Raw genomic sequence first — 17,700 nt, forward strand, 5'->3', positions numbered from 1 at the left:
GCCATTTTTGGGGGGGCTCAAAAAAAAAAAAAAAAAAGACCCGGCCTTATTATATGAGAAACACGGTAATATCAAGGACTCCATTAAAAACACACATTATCTGCTTATACTTTTTAAATATACTATTTAAAACTATTTAAAGTGGTTTGCTTCTTACCTGTATTTCACAGGCTAACTGCACATTGTAGATGTAGTGAAAGGCCTCTTCTAATGTTTCTCCCAGTGCTACTACTCCATGATTTCTCAAGACCAATACCTAAGAAACAGAGATACTTGTAACTGGTAGAAACTGCATAAGTAGTAGAAATTTTCAAAAACAAAACACCATTAGAATGAAATACCTTACAGCTTGGTCCAAGAACTTTCTGAAGATCAATTCTTTCTTCCTGGTCATCCAAAGATCCATGATAATCATAGTATGCAACATCTCCTAAAATCAGAGCCTCCTGAGAAATGGGAAGTATTCCACACTTCATGGAAGAAACCTGTTTGAAACATTTGAGATTTCTATGGTGGGAGAAATTTGAAAATATGGACATACAAATATTTATATTTGCCAATATGAAGTGTGCAATGATATCCTTCAAGTATTCTACAACTCCTTTAAATCCCACCCAATGAATTAAGAGCATCTATAGAGGATTTTCTATCAATGACTACCATACAGGAATAACTCCAATCTTCAATTTCTAAAATATACCAAGGTCTGGAGTTATGTTTTATAGTAGTTTTTGTCTCTCTAGCAGGGGTGTCAAACTGGATTTCTTCAAGGGCCAGATAAGAATTGTAGTTCTCCTCTGCAGACCGGGGGGGAGGGGGGCAGTGGGATGCAGGATGGATGCCTCGTGCAGCACCCTGTCAGCCAAAATGGACATGGGGGTTCATGCGTGTCCCCCTGCACTTCATTTTCACCCTTCATGGCCTCCTGCAGCACTCTGCCGGCTGTTTTTAGGCCCATTTTTGACTCCGTTTTTGGCCAGTTTTCAGCCCATTTTCGGCTGGCAGAGTTCTGCAGGAAGCCATGGAGGGTGGAAACAAGGTGCAGGGGACCTGCAAGCAGCCCATTTAAGCTGCCAGAGGCACCACAGGCTAGTCCTTTGATATTTCCAGGGGGTCGGATTTAAGCACCCCGCGGACCATATCCGGTCTGCAGGCCTTGAGTTTGACACCCCTGCTCTATAGTGTTGTATAAATTGTTTGACATATGACTGAGGAATATGAAAAACTAAAAACAAATAGCTTAATTAAAGTTTAAAACCCCTCATGTCAACTCTGAACTACAAATATACTCCTTTATTAGATAATTTCATGACTGTAAACAATATAAACAATACAAAGCAGATGGTCTAGTAAAGATTTTGAATAACAGTCCAGTGATGCCTGTTTGTCTATATGTTCAGTCCTGTCCATTCCATCCCATCATACCCACTCAATATACCATACTATCCACCTGTTCAATCAATTTATATTCAATTTATATTCCACCATAATCCATTGATCTATTTGAGAGTTTTCAAAGTCCTACCTTTATTACTTTTATAAATAATTCAAGGCAGCAAGCATATCTAATCATCTTTCCTAGGCCCATTTCCCCACAACAACAACCCTGTGAGGTAAGTTGGGCTAAAGAAGTGTGACAAGTTCAAGTCTCCCAGCCAGTTTTCATGACTACAGTGGGACTAGGACTCATTGTTTCCTGGTTTCTAGCCCGATGCCTTAACAATTAGACTAAACTGCTCTCTGGTAATACACTAATAATAACAGTAACAATGAAAGCATGAAAAAACTGCAAATACTAAAAATAGTTAACAATTAAAAGCGTAGTTAAAGAGATATATCTTAACTAATCTTTTAAAAGCAAAGGTATTGAGACTTGAATCCAACTTTTACACAACTTCACAATGCAAGACAATCCAGGCTTGAACAATAAAAGAGACAAGTTTTGATGAATAGTGAGTCATCATGATGTTCCTACTAAGTGGCAAGAGACTTACTGCTGCTGTTGCTGGAGTGTGTATATGGATCACACATCGGACATCTGGGCGCATTGAATAAATTGCTGCATGAGGACTGAATCCTGCAGTGTCAATTCTCAGATTGGTACTTCCTTGGTCAACTACATCTCCTATAATATTTACTTTTACCTAAACAAAAGTTGAGGGACACAATAAAGTAAAACTCTTTTTAATACATTTCAATTGTCACTGCCAGTCGCTAAGGCATAAGCTTTAGAATATATCAGGTAGGATAGTGGGAAAGAACAACAATTTGGAAGAGTTCCATCAAGGATTTACATGAATATAGATGGTAGAAGATTTTTAAAAATAAGAAAAACCTGAATAAAATTAAAATCATTACAAAAATATCCATTTGGTCAAGTACATACCAAATTGGAAGCAGACGCTTCAGAAAATGAAAGACCTTCTGGAATGATAAGAATATGATCTTGTTCTTTGCTTACTCTTACCTAGAAATGAAGAGAAAGAAAATTATAGTGATGTTTGTATATTTAATATAAAAAATACTGTTCATAAAGATAAGAACTTTGGAACATATTTCAATGTGGCAGAAATGATTGATTATGTTAACTTCAGGATACTCACTGTGATATATGAATTGGCCAAGTGTGCCCATCCAAATAAGTCTGTAATCCTGTACAAACTGGCTAATTTACAACGAATAAGTTTTTCTCCTTTACCAAATGTAGTAGTATCTATCCCAGGTAGATCATTAATAGGTGTTATCAGTCCAGAGCCTAAAATGATATTGATAAAAATAACTGAAAAAACTTTCTTCCTAAAAACATATGATTACACAAAAGTACAATGGTTCACCTTTCAATTTCTTTCCAACTAAACTTTCAACTGCTCAATATTATATCAATATCTGAATAATGCTAGTTTTCTAATTGTGGTGGGAAAAAAGGAACTCTGAAGTCAGAAAGTGCTTTCAAACATCATTTGAATTTCAAGTCCCTGGCTATATATGCCATATGCTTAAAAAAAAAAAAAAGCGAACAGTTATTCATTACAATAAAAAAGTTATCAACATGGAACCAAAAGTTATTTCAACTTTTAAACTAATGCCGTTAAGTAATAAAACAGCAGCATTAGGGATATTTGTTATATACAGAACATCAACTCTTTTCATATTTTTTTCTCTCTATATTAAAAATAACAAAATTGCAAAGGGCCAAAGGAAATTTGTAGTGACTTTACCAAGTTGCTATATAGTACCTATAAATTACTTCAGGGACAAGGAATAACTTGATAGAAGATCTCTAAATAAGAAAGACAATTTTTTAGCCATTTATTTTACTGTAACACTTTTACTTACTTAGAGGTGATGAAGAAAATCCTGCAAAAGAACTTGCCATTATGTAGTCTGCAATCTGCTGTAGGGCAAGCAGTCCAGTTGGATTATTTCCTTTCTTCATCTGCTCTTGAATAAGAGATTCCAGATCCTCCCGAAAAGCCTGTAAGATATTTAAAATAGTATCTTTTATAACACACAATGGCTACATACAATATACAACACCAAGAATTTTTGATGAAAAATACAGGTTTTAAACTAAGAAGGTTAAGTATATAGGGATTACACTAATATGAATTGTTTCAGAATAACTATGCTGAAGTGTGGAATTATATTAAGAAAGACCTTGAATATAGTTATAGAACGGGTTTGTAACAATTCACTATGGCCAATTCACCATGGCCAACTTGCTGCAGGACAACTTGCTAAGGGACAAGTGTTACATTAATATCAAAGAAATGGTGGAATAGAATCATTAAAAAAGGATGAAAAAGGAGGGACAAAATGAAATGTGAATGACAAAAATTAAAATAATTTATTTACTTTCAATAATTAAATTGAATTGTTAAATTGTTCCACAATGAGTTGTCCATGGCGAGTTGGTCATAGTGAGTTGGCTGCAGTGAGTTGGCCATGGCAAGCTGTCCCATTCTGGGTGCAAAAGTATCTCTGAACTACTGGGTTTCTACATCTATGTTGTTAATCGTGTCAGTGTTCCAGCTAAATGTGGCAGCGTGGAAGCTTCTGGTGCCAATATGGCTTCCAAAGCTGACAAATCGCACTGATGTAACGCACGTGATACTTTACTTTGAAAGACATCAGTTTCTATAACTTTACTATGTACTTATATGAGTTCTGTGTGTGCTGGTTTCCTTTTGTTATAATTGACCAATTAAATGTAAATCTCAAGAAGAGACTACAACAGCATGGCAGGATGCACAGTTGAGTTCACCCCCCATAGCTTAACTATCAGATGATTGTGCCATAACACGACTTTTTCCCCCTGAAAATAGGGGGCAAATGATGTATGCGTGTTATACGCCGATATAATGTTAAGAAGCCTTCGGTGAATGCTGCTGGGATCGGGATCAAGGACACAAATGAAAGAAGGGGAGGGAGGAAGCAACCGAAGCCTGTCCTTCTCTCTGGGTCAGCTCTCTCAGTCGCTCTCTCGCTCCTCCACCAGCACAGGAAGAAACTGCTTCAAAGAAGCGGGCTTCCTGAAGCGCCTGTTTTCCCCACCCCACCCGCCCGCCCGCCCGCCCGCAGTGCTCGTTTGCTGCCTGCCTGCCTTCGTTAATGGTTGAATCGAACAGCTTCGGCTGAGTAAAAGAGGCGAATAGTTATTATTCTCAGCCGAAGCTGCTCCCAAACAACCAGAAACTAAGGCAGGCAGGCAGGCAGGCAGAATGGGACACTGTGGATTGAAGCGCCGGGGGTGGGAGTGGGGGTGAAACGGGCGCTTTCCTGAAATTTCCCTCTTAAAATGAAGATGCGTGTTATACGCCTGTGCGTGTTATACGCCGATAAATACGGTAATTAATATAAAGTTTATATTTTCTACCCTGTGTGTTTATTTATTGCCCCAATCTAGAGAACTGTGATGCCATACAAAAGTGCCTAATCCTAGCACCAAACATTAAATTAAAAAGACAGCACACGCACATGCACACCTGCAATCACTAAACATAGAAAACTCATTGAAACAGTAAATCCTTCACTTGCTTATGGAATAGCAGTTAGTTTAGCAATGGTTCTTGTGTCATGTTAATACTAAACTTTCAGAATGTATTTAAAATGTAAATATTGTTTCCTTGGTTGACTGCTTGAGCTTTATGTGTGCTTTGTGTCGATACTGAGCTTTAGCGTACATTTAGATCAGGGGTGTCAAACTTGTGTCATCACGGAAGCATCACATGACATATTAGGACTTCCCCCCCCTTCACTAAACCGGGCATGGGCATGGCCAGCCCGTGACATATCCTGCTCGCGGTCCACGATTTTGTCAGCCCTGATTTAGGGAGGTTTTTCAATTCCCCTTATAACACAATATGAATATAGTGTTGTGTATTTTTTGCTATTGCAATAATAGTTTTATTAATTTAAATGCAGGCTTTATGGCTTTTATTTAGCTTAGCAATGACAGTAAAAGCAGTAGTTTTGTAGCACTAGTTTGTAATCTGGGGAAAAGGAGGGCAGGAATATGTTTGCTCTTTATGTATCTCCAGGTGCAGACTGCAGTGAATAATTGGAATTCACACCAAAGTTTTGTTTCTTCTTTTGGTAAAAATCACCAGAACACATTAAACAAAGATCTCAATGTGAGCACTGTCAACATTTATTTCTTGCACAGTTTCCTATGCTAAAAGCAGTTGCTTTGAGTTTTCATCCACTGAAATGTGCTCAACTGAGAACCTACTGCTAGAGTATTTTGGTGGGCTTGTACTCATATACCCCTCTATTCTTTACTTATTAAGTAAAAATTAGTATTAAAGAAGCCAACCTCCCATTCATCATGATCCTGTTTCAGTGACACATGTATTAAGGTGGCATGAATAAAACTGAATTGTTTAAAATTGTAACAAATCCTCCTTTAAAATGAGATAATGCAATATGTAGGGCTACATGAGCCACGTATCTGCTGACACATATATGCTGAGCCTAAGCATACTATAAAGCTTTACTTCTCAAGTCCTGAGATCAGTGTCTTTGATTATTCTGATTTTTTTTTTCTCCTTGTCATCTGCTGTCTTTCTGCTGTATATGCTATCAGGAATTCTGAGAATGTTAGGTCTGACAGGGCACAATTTTTTCACTTGATCAAACTAAGTGATTTAATCTAACTGGACAAACACATTTAAGTTTTTCCCAACACAGGCCTGAGAGAACAACACATTATCTCACTATCCAGAATGCTGCTTGTTTTATTCTTCTGTTTAATGTTAGCAATTTTTATTTTTCTGGACAACAATATGAAAGCATAAACTGCTTTGGATTCTCTCTCTCTCTCTTTCACATACAGAGAGGTTGGGGAAGAGAGATGTCTAAATTTATAGTGAAGCAGATTATTTTTTAGGACAATTATAATTTTTTCCCCTTTCATGGTAAGGTAGCTACAACTTATGCTGGGGTTTTCTGGATTTTCAGGTTCCTGTAAAGTGCACCTTTACATGAATGATACTGTGGTTCAGTTGGTCATATTTTTCTATCTAAAGAATATTTCACAAAAATTTATTCCACTGGCATTAGTTAGAATTAAAAAGTACCCTATATTATAATCTTTCTATAAGAAATAGAACTATTCTAAAGAGACTGGTTAGAAATATTGCATTGTTAACATTTACTGAAAAGACTCAAATAATGGAGTAATGAACAGAAATGCTGAACAAAATAGTTTAAGATAATAGTTATCAATACAGTTTACTAAAATGTTACTTTATTCAAAATTTGGAAAAAGGAGAGGATAAGAACTTTTGGAGAAACTTCGAATACTTTACAAAACTACTATTATGTCCAAAAGATGCTTTTTTAAGAGGCAACTCCTCATCTAAGTCAGAGCTGAAGAAGCTTCTTGGATAAGAAGTGAAACATCTTCAAAGAAAAACCAGAAAGTACAGTTGCCTCTTAATAAAGCACCTTTGTGGCAACCATGACCTGGATAACTGAGAATCTCCATATACTATTAAAAGGCAGCATAATTATACCCGAACCGCTTAGTTATTTAAATGATTATCTGTTCCTAAATGAGGTCTCACTAGCAATATAAATCAGCTAACTATAAAAAAACTGCTTTATGTTAAAACTGTTTTATGCAAAATCCAAATGAAAAATATTTATATATTATAATAAGGGTGCTAAGCTGCTAACAACTACATTTACAGTTCACTATCTTAGAATTTTTGGCAAAATTCAGGGTACCAACATTAAAATAAGCAGTAAAATTGATTTATTTGCTAATTATATTCTCCTATAAAATCTGTGTTATCTGGACTTCACATTAAGATGGATTATTTATCTCAATGTTATTTTACTTTGTTCCAACAAGTATGTAACAACTTTTCAGGGAGTTTTTGATATAGAAGTCAAATGAATGGAATGCCATTCTGCAAGAAAACGTCCCAACAATTTGTATTTGTCTAAAGATTTCCTTCTCTTCCTTGTGACTAAGCAGCAATCAATTGAAACTTAGCTGGAAAGCTACTTTTGTGCAGTGTTAATGAAGCATTGCTTAAGAGGAGGGAGGGAGCGAACTCTGGATAAAGGACTGTTTGTTTGCAGATGAAAACTATGCAAATACTGAACAAACAATCCACTTGTGAAAAGTTACAATCACGACATAGATTCTCCTATAGTCAATGAGGTCTTCCCTCCTTTGTTCAGTCCACTTTTGCTTTTTATATTTTTTTTTCATGAACACTTAAACATGCAGGTTTGGAGGGGGGGGGGGATTTTCTCTGCCCTGAATCCTACTCACAGGACTTTGCAGTATCTGGGTGACTCTCTTTCTTTGTTCCATCATGTTGAAGTCTTGCCTGAGGTCAGGAGACATATTTCTTTCACGGATGTAGTCAGGGTCATTTTCATTGATGCGGTCAAAATATCTCTCTTTGTGAGGCATGCTGGAGGGCGGAGGGGTTGAGATTACTCCCTGGCTGATCTCAGTACTCATGCTTTAATCTAGAATATTAAAAAGCCATGAGAAATTTAATAGCACATAAGAACAAATAATCTAATTGACTTTACATGCATGAATATATATAATCCCTGGAGCAGAAAGTAACGTTAGAATATCCTTAAAAAATAGAATTGCTAACAATTTACTTATACCTTTATGATAACATTGCCTAAATTTAGCAATATCAATAGCAATTTATGCTTAAAATTATTCACAGCAGGTAGAATCAGTTCAAATTCCCTCCAAAATGCGAAGGGATTTAATATTATGGCAGCATCCTCCTGCAATTTGGCAGTTCAAATCCCATCAGGCTCAAGGTTGACTCAGCCTTCCAGCCTTCTGAGGACCCAAATTGTTGGGGGCAATTTGGGAAAAATGAGGACCCAAAATGTTGGGAGCAATATGCTGACTTGTTAAACCACTTAGAGAGGGCTGTAAAGCACTGTAAAGCAGTATATAAGTCTAAGTGCTCTTGCTCTTGCAATGTATGGAGAAAAGTTGGGTTAGGACTAGCTCCAGCGGACGAAGCAAAGCTTGTACTCCTGCATCTAGATACCCTATCCTATTATAAAACCAGATATAGTCCTTGTCAGCTGTCACTCAAAAGCTACTCCCCCAGAACAATAGAAGGGACAGGGCCTATAAAATGATGTTATAGATCATAACTCAGTCCTGTCTAATTTATATCTTTCTCTTGTTTTCTGCTATTTCAATAAACATTTACCACTGTTTTCATTCAGTCTATAATCTTTAAGGTGTGTCAAATATTATAGTTACCCTTAGAGTGACACCCTGGCTGGTAATTTATGGAAATTATAGTAGAGCACTAAAGATATCCTTAGTTTTAACTTCCAGACTTTCTAGATAGCAAACTCTTTTGCGTGCAATAAGGTCATATAGTTCCATACAGCCTGAAGAAAGCATGACAAGAATCCATTAAGGTGTCAAAAAAAGTTATTGAATCTTTTGAGTGATATCACATTTTACTTGCACTGAAAGCCTCTGTTATGACAGGATTAAATCTAAATTCTTTAAGGAAGCAATCTCCTCTAGCCACTGTTAAATGATAGAACCAATACTTGCAAATTACTGCTGTGTTTTATTTTAGGATTATATCAGCAATAACTAAATTTAAGACAATGTACCTGTACATTCCAATATACCAATTTGGAATATCCAATTGTAAATTAGTGTAAATGAAATTTTTCCTTGGTTAAGTCAAAGGAACCACATCTGCTCTGCATCAAGAAGTTACTGATTTCCTGCCTGAAGCCCTGGAAAACTGCTGCCAGGTAGTGTTGAAATTGCTGAACTAAATAAATCAATGGTTTTACTCATTTTTTAAAAAAATACATTTTTATGTTATAAAAACTGGAAAATCAAAACATATTTTATTTTTTATTTTCAATTACTTATAATCCATGCCATGAACTTGTTTATATTTTTACTGATAGAATTTAGGTTTGGATAAATTTCCCATTACTGAGAAAACACATTATCTATTAAAATACATTTAATATCTACTTGAAAGTCCTTGAAACCCACTTATACAAAACAACTCCTATACTTATAGCAAAAATGCTTTAAGCTTGCTTTCAAATATACCTTATAATATTAAATAATATCTTAAATATAAAAGATATCAAAAATATGATATAAAATAAGATACATTAGCAACATAAATGTCAGGACAGATATAAATTAAGACAAAATTAAACAAACAAAAGCTCATCATAGCAATATAGTTATTTTTAGGAGTTCTTGCTGTTGTTTTTTGAATTGCAGGAGAGATATTCAAGCATCTGGTACTTATGGAACATGTCCTGTATATGTACAAAAATTTCAGGAAGAGAATATCTGGGATTGGGTAATAACCATTAAATCTGAACTTTATATTATCTAAATTGGATTGGAGAGTGCAGCAGGAAAACCAAATTGTTTGAGTTCCATTGAAAGTTGCGTGAGATTTAATAAAGTTTCATTCCACTAAAGCAGCTTTCCTGTTTCAGAAATTAATATTATTTGAGAGATCACAGTCAGAATTTAAGATTTATTGCTGAAGTAACATTCTACAATAACTCTTCTTCAGCTATTACTTGAAGAATAATCAATGGGGCGCATCAATTTAGCTTTATTTTAGGCAACAAAATGCCTGGTATTGTGCTTGTCATTTTTATTCAGATCTTTACATGAAACATGCCCTCCTAACTATCTACTATTGTAGATATTTTACATGGATACTTAAATTTATGCATATAACATAGCTATCAATTAACATTTTTTTCAGAGTATAAGACGCTCCAAAGTATAAGACGTACCTAGTTTTTGGGAAGGAAGACAAGAAAAAAATAATCTGCCTCTGCCTCCCAGCAATTTACCTCTTTGCAGCAAACATCCTGTTTCAGCTTTAGCACAGCCTGATTAGCACAAGCAGCTGATTGTCGGTTGGATTGGCCTCCCAACAATCAGCTGATTCAGGCCGCAGGGATTGCCATAGCCTATTGCCACCTCCACGTGCCCCATTTTCGGTCTCCATAACCTGTTTTCAGTCTCCGCCTCATTTTTGGCCTGTTCCAGGTGGCGGGGTTCTGAATGGCTGAAAAACTGGGCATGCGGAGGATGAAAACTGGGCGCACGGAAGAAAAAAATGAGATGCGGAGGCTGAAAATGGGGCGCACGGAGGCAGCAATAGGCAATGGCAATCCCTGCAGCCTGAAACAGCTGGTTGTTGGTTGCAGTTTTTTTGATTGTCATGACCTAGCTTATGCTCACTGTTCCTAACTTGGCTTGGATATAAGTCAACATCAGCAGATGGATAGAGAAAAGATATCTGAAATAGGAAGGACCCAGCTGGGGCTTTGTTCTTTACATTCCGCATTAAATCATAGGACTACATTTGAATATGAATCTATATCTATATCTATATCTATATCTATATCTATATGTTTTCTGAGGTTCTCGTGGGTATTTGTATGTGGATCTTTGGTTATTCGGGTTTTTCTCCTGCGTAAGATTGGAAGTATCTAGGCAACGTTTCGATGAAGTCTCATTCATCATCTTCAGGCTTCTGTCTTCAGCTCTGTGCTTCTCAGACCACGAACTCGAAGCCAAACAGCAAGATCACAGCTCACCAGCTCAAATCCCCCAGTAACTAAGACCAACCTGAGCACAACCAAGCCCCCACCTGAACAGAACACACCTCCAGCCAATCAGAACATGGCCAACTCCCCAACCAATCAGAACACAGCCAAACCCCCAACCAATGAAAACACACTCCCACCCAATCAGAACACAGCCAAGCCCCCACCCAATCAAGTCACACCCCCACTAGCAGTTAAAAGGAAGAAGCAGCTGCAAGCTCACATCACTCTGAGAAGCACAGAGCTGAAGACAGAAGCCTGAAGATGATGAATGAGACTTCATCGAAACGTTGCCTAGATACTTCCAATCTTACGCGGGAGAAAACCCGAATAACCAAAGATACATACATACATACATACATACATACATACATACATACATATATGTATGTATGTATGTATGTATTTGTTTTCTTAAGTTTTCGTGGGTACTTACATGTATGGTATTCGGCTTGGTTCGGGTATTTTCCCACGTCATTGTAGTTGTTCTTTTAAAGTTGTAGCAACGTTTCAGCAGAATCTCATCTGCCATCATCAGGCTTCTGTATTGGACACAATACAGAAGCCTGATGATGGCAGATGAGATTCTGCTGAAACGTTGCTACAACTTTAAAAGAACAACTACAACGACGTGGGAAAATACCCGAACCAAGCCGAATACCATATATATATATATCTATTGCATTATATGCTGCACTGATTTACTGAGCATTTAAAAATATTTATGTTTTGTTTTAACTTGGTGGTATTCTGAAATGTCTGATTAGTGAAAGCTAGACAACTGTGCAGTTATTCTCTATTTTCTTTTAGCTGGCTATTGTAATTGTTTATTTTCATTTTTATATAAATTTGTACTCATGGAACTCTTTAAAAAAACTTTTCTTGTGAGCAATAGCTTGTTTCTATGGTTTCTATGACCCAATATTTAAAAAAATGCACAATACATTTGGTCTTAGTTAGACAGTTTTGGAGGCCAAGAGTTTGGCAATGTATAAATATTTCCTTTTAGTTCCTAGCCTCTTTTACACAATCAAGATCAGATTGCTTCATTCTCTACAAAGCTTCCCTTTGGAGCAAAAAGAAAATTTTCATTTAGAGTTAAGAAACACAAACAATGCATTAAGTGTAAATTGGGTATTTGGGTATATGGGATTCATTAAGAATTATATATTTTTTCATACCACCTTATATAGTATTTTAAAAAATGCTCATATTTTTCTCATTATTTTCAAAAGTGTACAACTACATATTCAATATAATTTTTGAAAATTTCTTTGATTATATGCTATGTTTATTCTTCCTTAAAATGTAAGAGCATAAACAACTATTCAGAGTCTAAGTTCAATATTTAAGATAAGTAACTGAAGTGATAGACACAACAACTGGCAGATTTTACAAAAGTTTAAACGAACAACTATCTCAAAAGACATTGCTAGACTATTTACACAATTCTTTTCATAGTGCAATCCCTTGGAGTTCTTTGTCGTTAATCACTTCATGTAATGTTTAACTCAGGTTATCTATGTTAACAGTATTATCAAAACAAAAGTTCCACCAAAATACTGCCACCTAGAATTCATTTGACAGCATCTCATCTTGAAGGCCAGTAGAACCAACTACCCTGTTTCTCCAACAATACGGCCTCCCCCAATAGGAAGTCCCAGCATGTTTTACAGGCATGAAATGAAATTAAGCCCCTCCCCCCAAATTAAGGCCTATATTAAAAAATGCAAAATGGGGGGGGATGGTGGGGGGGCTTGCCATTAGGAAGTACTTTTGTTGCACACCCGGATATGGTGTTGCCTGCGTTGACCCCAATACGAAGTGCCCCACCAATGCCGAGGTCAACATCCAAGCCGTCGCTGCCCACTTGCCCAAAGATGCAAGGGGGGGGGAATTAAGTCACCCCCGAAAAGACAGCCTAGCCATTTTTTCGGGGCTCAAAAAAAAAATAAGACCCGGCCTTATTATATAAGAAACACGGTATCAACATAGCTGGAATTACTAATACAGGAAAATGATGTCCAAAGTTTCAAGACAGGACTGCTGTGAACGCGAGGCAAATTCACTCAGAGTCTAGCGTCTCATAAATATATGATTTGTTCAAGGTCAGTAAAGACTGGACCCAAAATTTACAGAATAACTTTGCCCATTACATTAATTATACAATGCAAAGAAACGGGTCGTTGGTCTTACCTGAGATGCTCCTTCTCAGAGGGTGGAGATAGGATCTAGTAGCTTGGGTTCATTCTTGTCTGCTAGCTCTTTAGACTGAATAGTTTAAATTGAGGACAAATCCCTGCAATCCAATGGTCCCCAGTTTTCGATGAAGTTGTAGCGATGCCAGTCGTTAATCACTGATAACCATCCTTTCCATATCTGTACTCCGGACCAGACAGTACACAGGGTGGGCCTGGATTCTATTTCTACTCTCTGAGAAAGAGCGTCTCAGGTAAGACCAATGCCCCTTCTCCAGAGTGGTGTCGATAAGATCCAGTAGCTTGGGACAAACCAAAGCTAATAATCTATGGGCAGGTCTCCATCTGGTCCTGAGTTTGTTGTATCGGGAGAACCCTTTGCAAGACCTGTCTACCAAAAGCTGCTTCTGCCGAGGCAAAGGTGCTGAGTCTATAGTGGCAAATAAAAAGCATAGGCATGGACCAGGTCGCCGTTCGACAGATCTCCTCCACCAAAGCCTGTGTGGCCGAAGCCGCTGTTGTTGCTGCACTTCATACGGAGTATGCTGTTATACGTCCAGGTCTTTCTAGGCCCTGCTCCTCATATGCCTTGGCAATGCAACCTCTAATCCATCTGCCAATGGAGTAATTTTCTGGCTCACAGAAGTCAGCTGGAACGACACAAATATGGCCTCTGTCTTCCTAAAGGCCGCGGTCTGCTCCATATATTACGGAGGGCCCACCTTACATCCAGAGAGTGCCAGACCTTCTCCCGGGCATGAGATGGTACTAGGGAGAAGTCTGGCAGGATCAACTCTTGAGCTTAAGGATGAAGGAAACAAATCAAAGGCTGACAGTCCTCAGCGGTTCAAAAGGTACCTTAGTAAAGGCCCGAAGCACCCTGGGGAGGTCCCATGTGGGAAACCTATGTACCACTGGAGACTTGAGATTAGTGGCACCCTTGAGGAACCTATGGACCATTGAGAGCTGGGCCAGGGACTCTAGATTTCCAAATGTCAAAACCATCAAAAGGGCTGCTACATGCCTGCAAATTGTTGCGGGGGCCAGGCCCTTATTGAATTGAATTGTTTATTGTCATTGTACATATATACACATTATATATACAATGAAATTCACATAACACCCAGAGCAGACCCAACTCGCACACACACATGACAATCCCCAAACACCTCCCTACCTGCATGTCTAGGATGCAGAGAGGATGGGCCTGGTTCTTCCTCTGACTGCCCAGCCGGCCTCTGCCCTTCCCCAACCTCCTCCCCAACCTCTGGAGCCACACCTCCACTCCCTGTCGGCTCTTCCTCCTCTCCCTCAAGAGTCCGACTCTACCAAGGGCATGACAGGCGTGTTTTAATACGCTCCACTCAATCGGCAAACTATCAGCTGTAGCCACTGGGGCTCTGGATGAATCAGGGACCCCTGGAGGAAAGAGTTATCTTCCTTAGAAATCCACCATGGATGAGCTACTGAGAGACCCATTAAGTCTGCAAATCAAGGGCGCTGAGGCCAATAAGGGGCCACTAAAATAATCTCTGCTCTTTCTGCCAAAATCTTATGGCTGACAGCAAAGGCAATGGAGAAAAAGCATATAACAGTCCCTGGGACCACCTGCTATGGAAAGCATTTGTCCCTTCAGCCCCCAGGGTGACAAACCTAGTGAAATATCTTGATAACTGGCATTGACCAGCATAGCAAACAAATCCATCACTGGAAGACCGAATCTCTGAGTAATCTGTAGAAAGAGGGAAGGGTGCAACCTCCATTCTGTGTGGTCAATAGTAGCTCTGCTGAGCCAGTCTGCCTGCACATTATCAGTGGTTCTGCCCATCTACCCAAAGCCTCAGCTTCTGTCATAAGGGATTGGGACCTGGTGCCTCCTTGCCTGTTAATATGGGCTTTGGTGGCTACATTGTCAGTCATGACTAGGACATGAGTACCAGAGACCTGTTGACTAAACTTTCTGAGAGCTAAACAGACAGCCATAAGTTCCAGCCAATTTATATTGTGTGCTTGTTCCTCAGTTGACCATATGCCCTGAGCCATGTGAGAAGCTAGATGAGCTCCCCAACCTGAGAAACTGGCATCGGTCATGAGTATGAGTCTGTTCTCCACCTTGAAGGACAGACCTTTGGAAATGGCTCTGGAGAGCCACCACTGAAAAGATTGCACCACCTTCTTGGGCACCTTAACCTTCATCAAGGAGTGACTCTCCTAATTTTTGATTAGGCAAGAGAAACCACTGGAGGGCCCTGGAATGAAGCCTGGCCCAGGGAACAATGCCAATACATACCATCTTACCTAAAAATTGGGAGATATGAGCCAATGGAGTGGAATGCTCTCTCTGGATACATTTAGCTAGCAACTGCAGGCTGTCCTGCCTTTCCTGGGAAAGGAAAACTTGACAAACCAGGGTGTCAATAGTAGCTCCCAAATGAAGCAGAAAAGTGGAAGGAGTAAACTGGCTCTTTTTTACATTTATTGAGAAACCAAGATCCTGCAGCACTGAAATAGTAGTCTGTAGGTCCCTCTGTGCCCCTTGAAAGGATGAGGATAAGATCAAAATAACATCTAAGTAACATTGCAGACGCACCGGGAAAGAACGCAGGTGCGCTGCCAAGGTAGCCAAAACTTTAGTGAAACCGTTGAATGCCTTCAAAGATTCCCTTTCTGATAGCTTTGTCTATCAAGAGCTGCATATTAACAGGGATCTCCGACTCAGAAGTCTCAGCAGGTCTGAGGCCTGCAGCAGTAGGCGTAAAAGTGGCCTCCACTCCAGGCCTACTGCACTTGCTACTGCCAAGGTACCGCCCTGAAACCTCCTTGAGGATCTCCATAAGGCCTTTCCTCAGCAATAGGATGCTTTGTGGAATCACTTACATCAGGGGACCAAATCTGAGCCATGGTCCTGGAGGAAGGTCCAGGTTTCTGATCCTGTAGATCAATTGCACTGTGATGAGAAGTGGGAGAAGTTTCTTTGTCTGGAGATCTGATCCTTGAGGCTTTTTGTACCTTGGCAATTTGCTTCTCTAGGATCTTCTGCTTCCTGGAAGCATCCTTCTCCTCCGCCCTAGAGACCTTCTTATCTGGTAAGATCTGTTTTTCTTGTTTGCTGCTTGAAGCAGATGAAGCTGCCCTGTGGGATTTTCCTGCTCTGGAAGCCCTGCTGCCTCTAGGGGCGTCTGCCATCTTGAAATAAGAAAGCCTTTCTTGGACTTGCAGCCCTGTGCAAGTTGGAGCACACAAAGGGAATTAAACAGGTGACATCTTCTTGCTTATCCCCTAGCTCCAAACCACTCTTCTTCAGTTTTATACAACTTCAGTAGAAGGTTTTAACACTTCCTACTGGGACTAACAACAATTGGGCCTAACAGGGCTTCTAAATATTGACCAGGCCTGGCCTGAAGCCTGGAGGCCCTGGTCTACTTTGGAGACAGGGACAGGTCCCCCACTGGAACAAATAATTTGTACAGCGCCTACCCTTCTGGGCCAGCAGCTTCCAGAGGCCAATGGCCTAGGGCTGGTCGTGGCGCTGGAGTGGCTGGAGAAGCAGAACCTCCTTCCAAACAAAATGGTGACCACAGGCCATGAGGCTTTCCAAAATGGCCACCGTCGGACAAAAGGCTTTCTGCTTAACTGAGGATCCTCTGCCTTTCGCTGCTCCCTGGAAGGCAGGGGCAGCTCCTTGGGTGGCTGCTCGAATAGCGGCCTCCCTTTTCGCTGCAGAGGCTCTAAAATGGCCCTGCAGCTCTGGAAAATGCAGGGCGATGCTGCCCGCATTCCAAATTAGCCCCGCAGCCTCCTCTTCACTGCGGAGGTCCAAAAAGTGGCCCCACGGCCTTTACCGGCTGCTCCGGACTGCCGGAGCAACCCTCAGCTGTTTTGCAGCTACGACAAACAGCTGTGAGTCGGAGCTGCGTTTTTTGAAATATTTTTCTTTCTTTCTTTTTTTCTTCCTTTAATTGAGTAAAGCTGCCTTTCGAAAAAAAGGCTAAGGAGAGGCAATCGCTTGCATCCATCCTGGCTGACGACTGAGTCGAAAGCTGGGAGGAGCCACCCACAGTGGGTAGAGTTAGGCTAATCAGCCTTTTTGACAGACTCAATCCAATTAGCTAGGACAAGAGCAACCCATTGCCACTGCCTGACCTAACACAGCCTTACAAGGGAGAAGAGGCCATTCTCTATTACCATAGTACACTACAACAATATTGCAACACTAGTAATATGGCATAAGTACATAATCTAACACAGCACAATTATTCATTTCTTGAAACCTGTTAAAATGTGTCAACAAGTAAACAAGCCTACCTCCTCAGCCTTGATTCTAGTCCAACTTTAGCTAGAAAAGTTCACTAACCCACCCTAAATCACAGGAGGA

At 39.6% G+C, this 17,700-nt stretch overlaps 1 protein-coding gene across 14 annotated transcripts in view; it reads right to left on the minus strand.

Annotated features, from left to right (window-relative positions):
* Positions 1-17,700, minus strand: part of ADD3 (adducin 3) — a 96,819-nt gene that overhangs the window by 15,350 nt on the left and 63,769 nt on the right. For all 14 annotated transcript variants that reach the window (XM_087964578.1, XM_087964571.1, XM_087964580.1 and 11 more), the window contains 7 exons: positions 7,787-7,989; positions 3,337-3,475; positions 2,604-2,755; positions 2,387-2,467; positions 1,995-2,144; positions 342-485; positions 158-256 (listed from right to left, as the gene is read on the minus strand). In XM_087964578.1, the coding sequence (XP_087820704.1) occupies positions 158-256; positions 342-485; positions 1,995-2,144; positions 2,387-2,467; positions 2,604-2,755; positions 3,337-3,475; positions 7,787-7,981 (960 nt within the window). In that variant the 5' untranslated portion in view covers positions 7,982-7,989. The remainder of the gene's footprint in view (positions 1-157; positions 257-341; positions 486-1,994; positions 2,145-2,386; positions 2,468-2,603; positions 2,756-3,336; positions 3,476-7,786; positions 7,990-17,700) is intronic.

This window comes from Notechis scutatus, chromosome 4, assembly GCF_049901735.1.
Source record: "Notechis scutatus isolate UNSWTSFEM ecotype Mainland chromosome 4, rNotScu1.2, whole genome shotgun sequence".
Lineage (NCBI taxonomy): Eukaryota > Metazoa > Chordata > Lepidosauria > Squamata > Elapidae > Notechis > Notechis scutatus.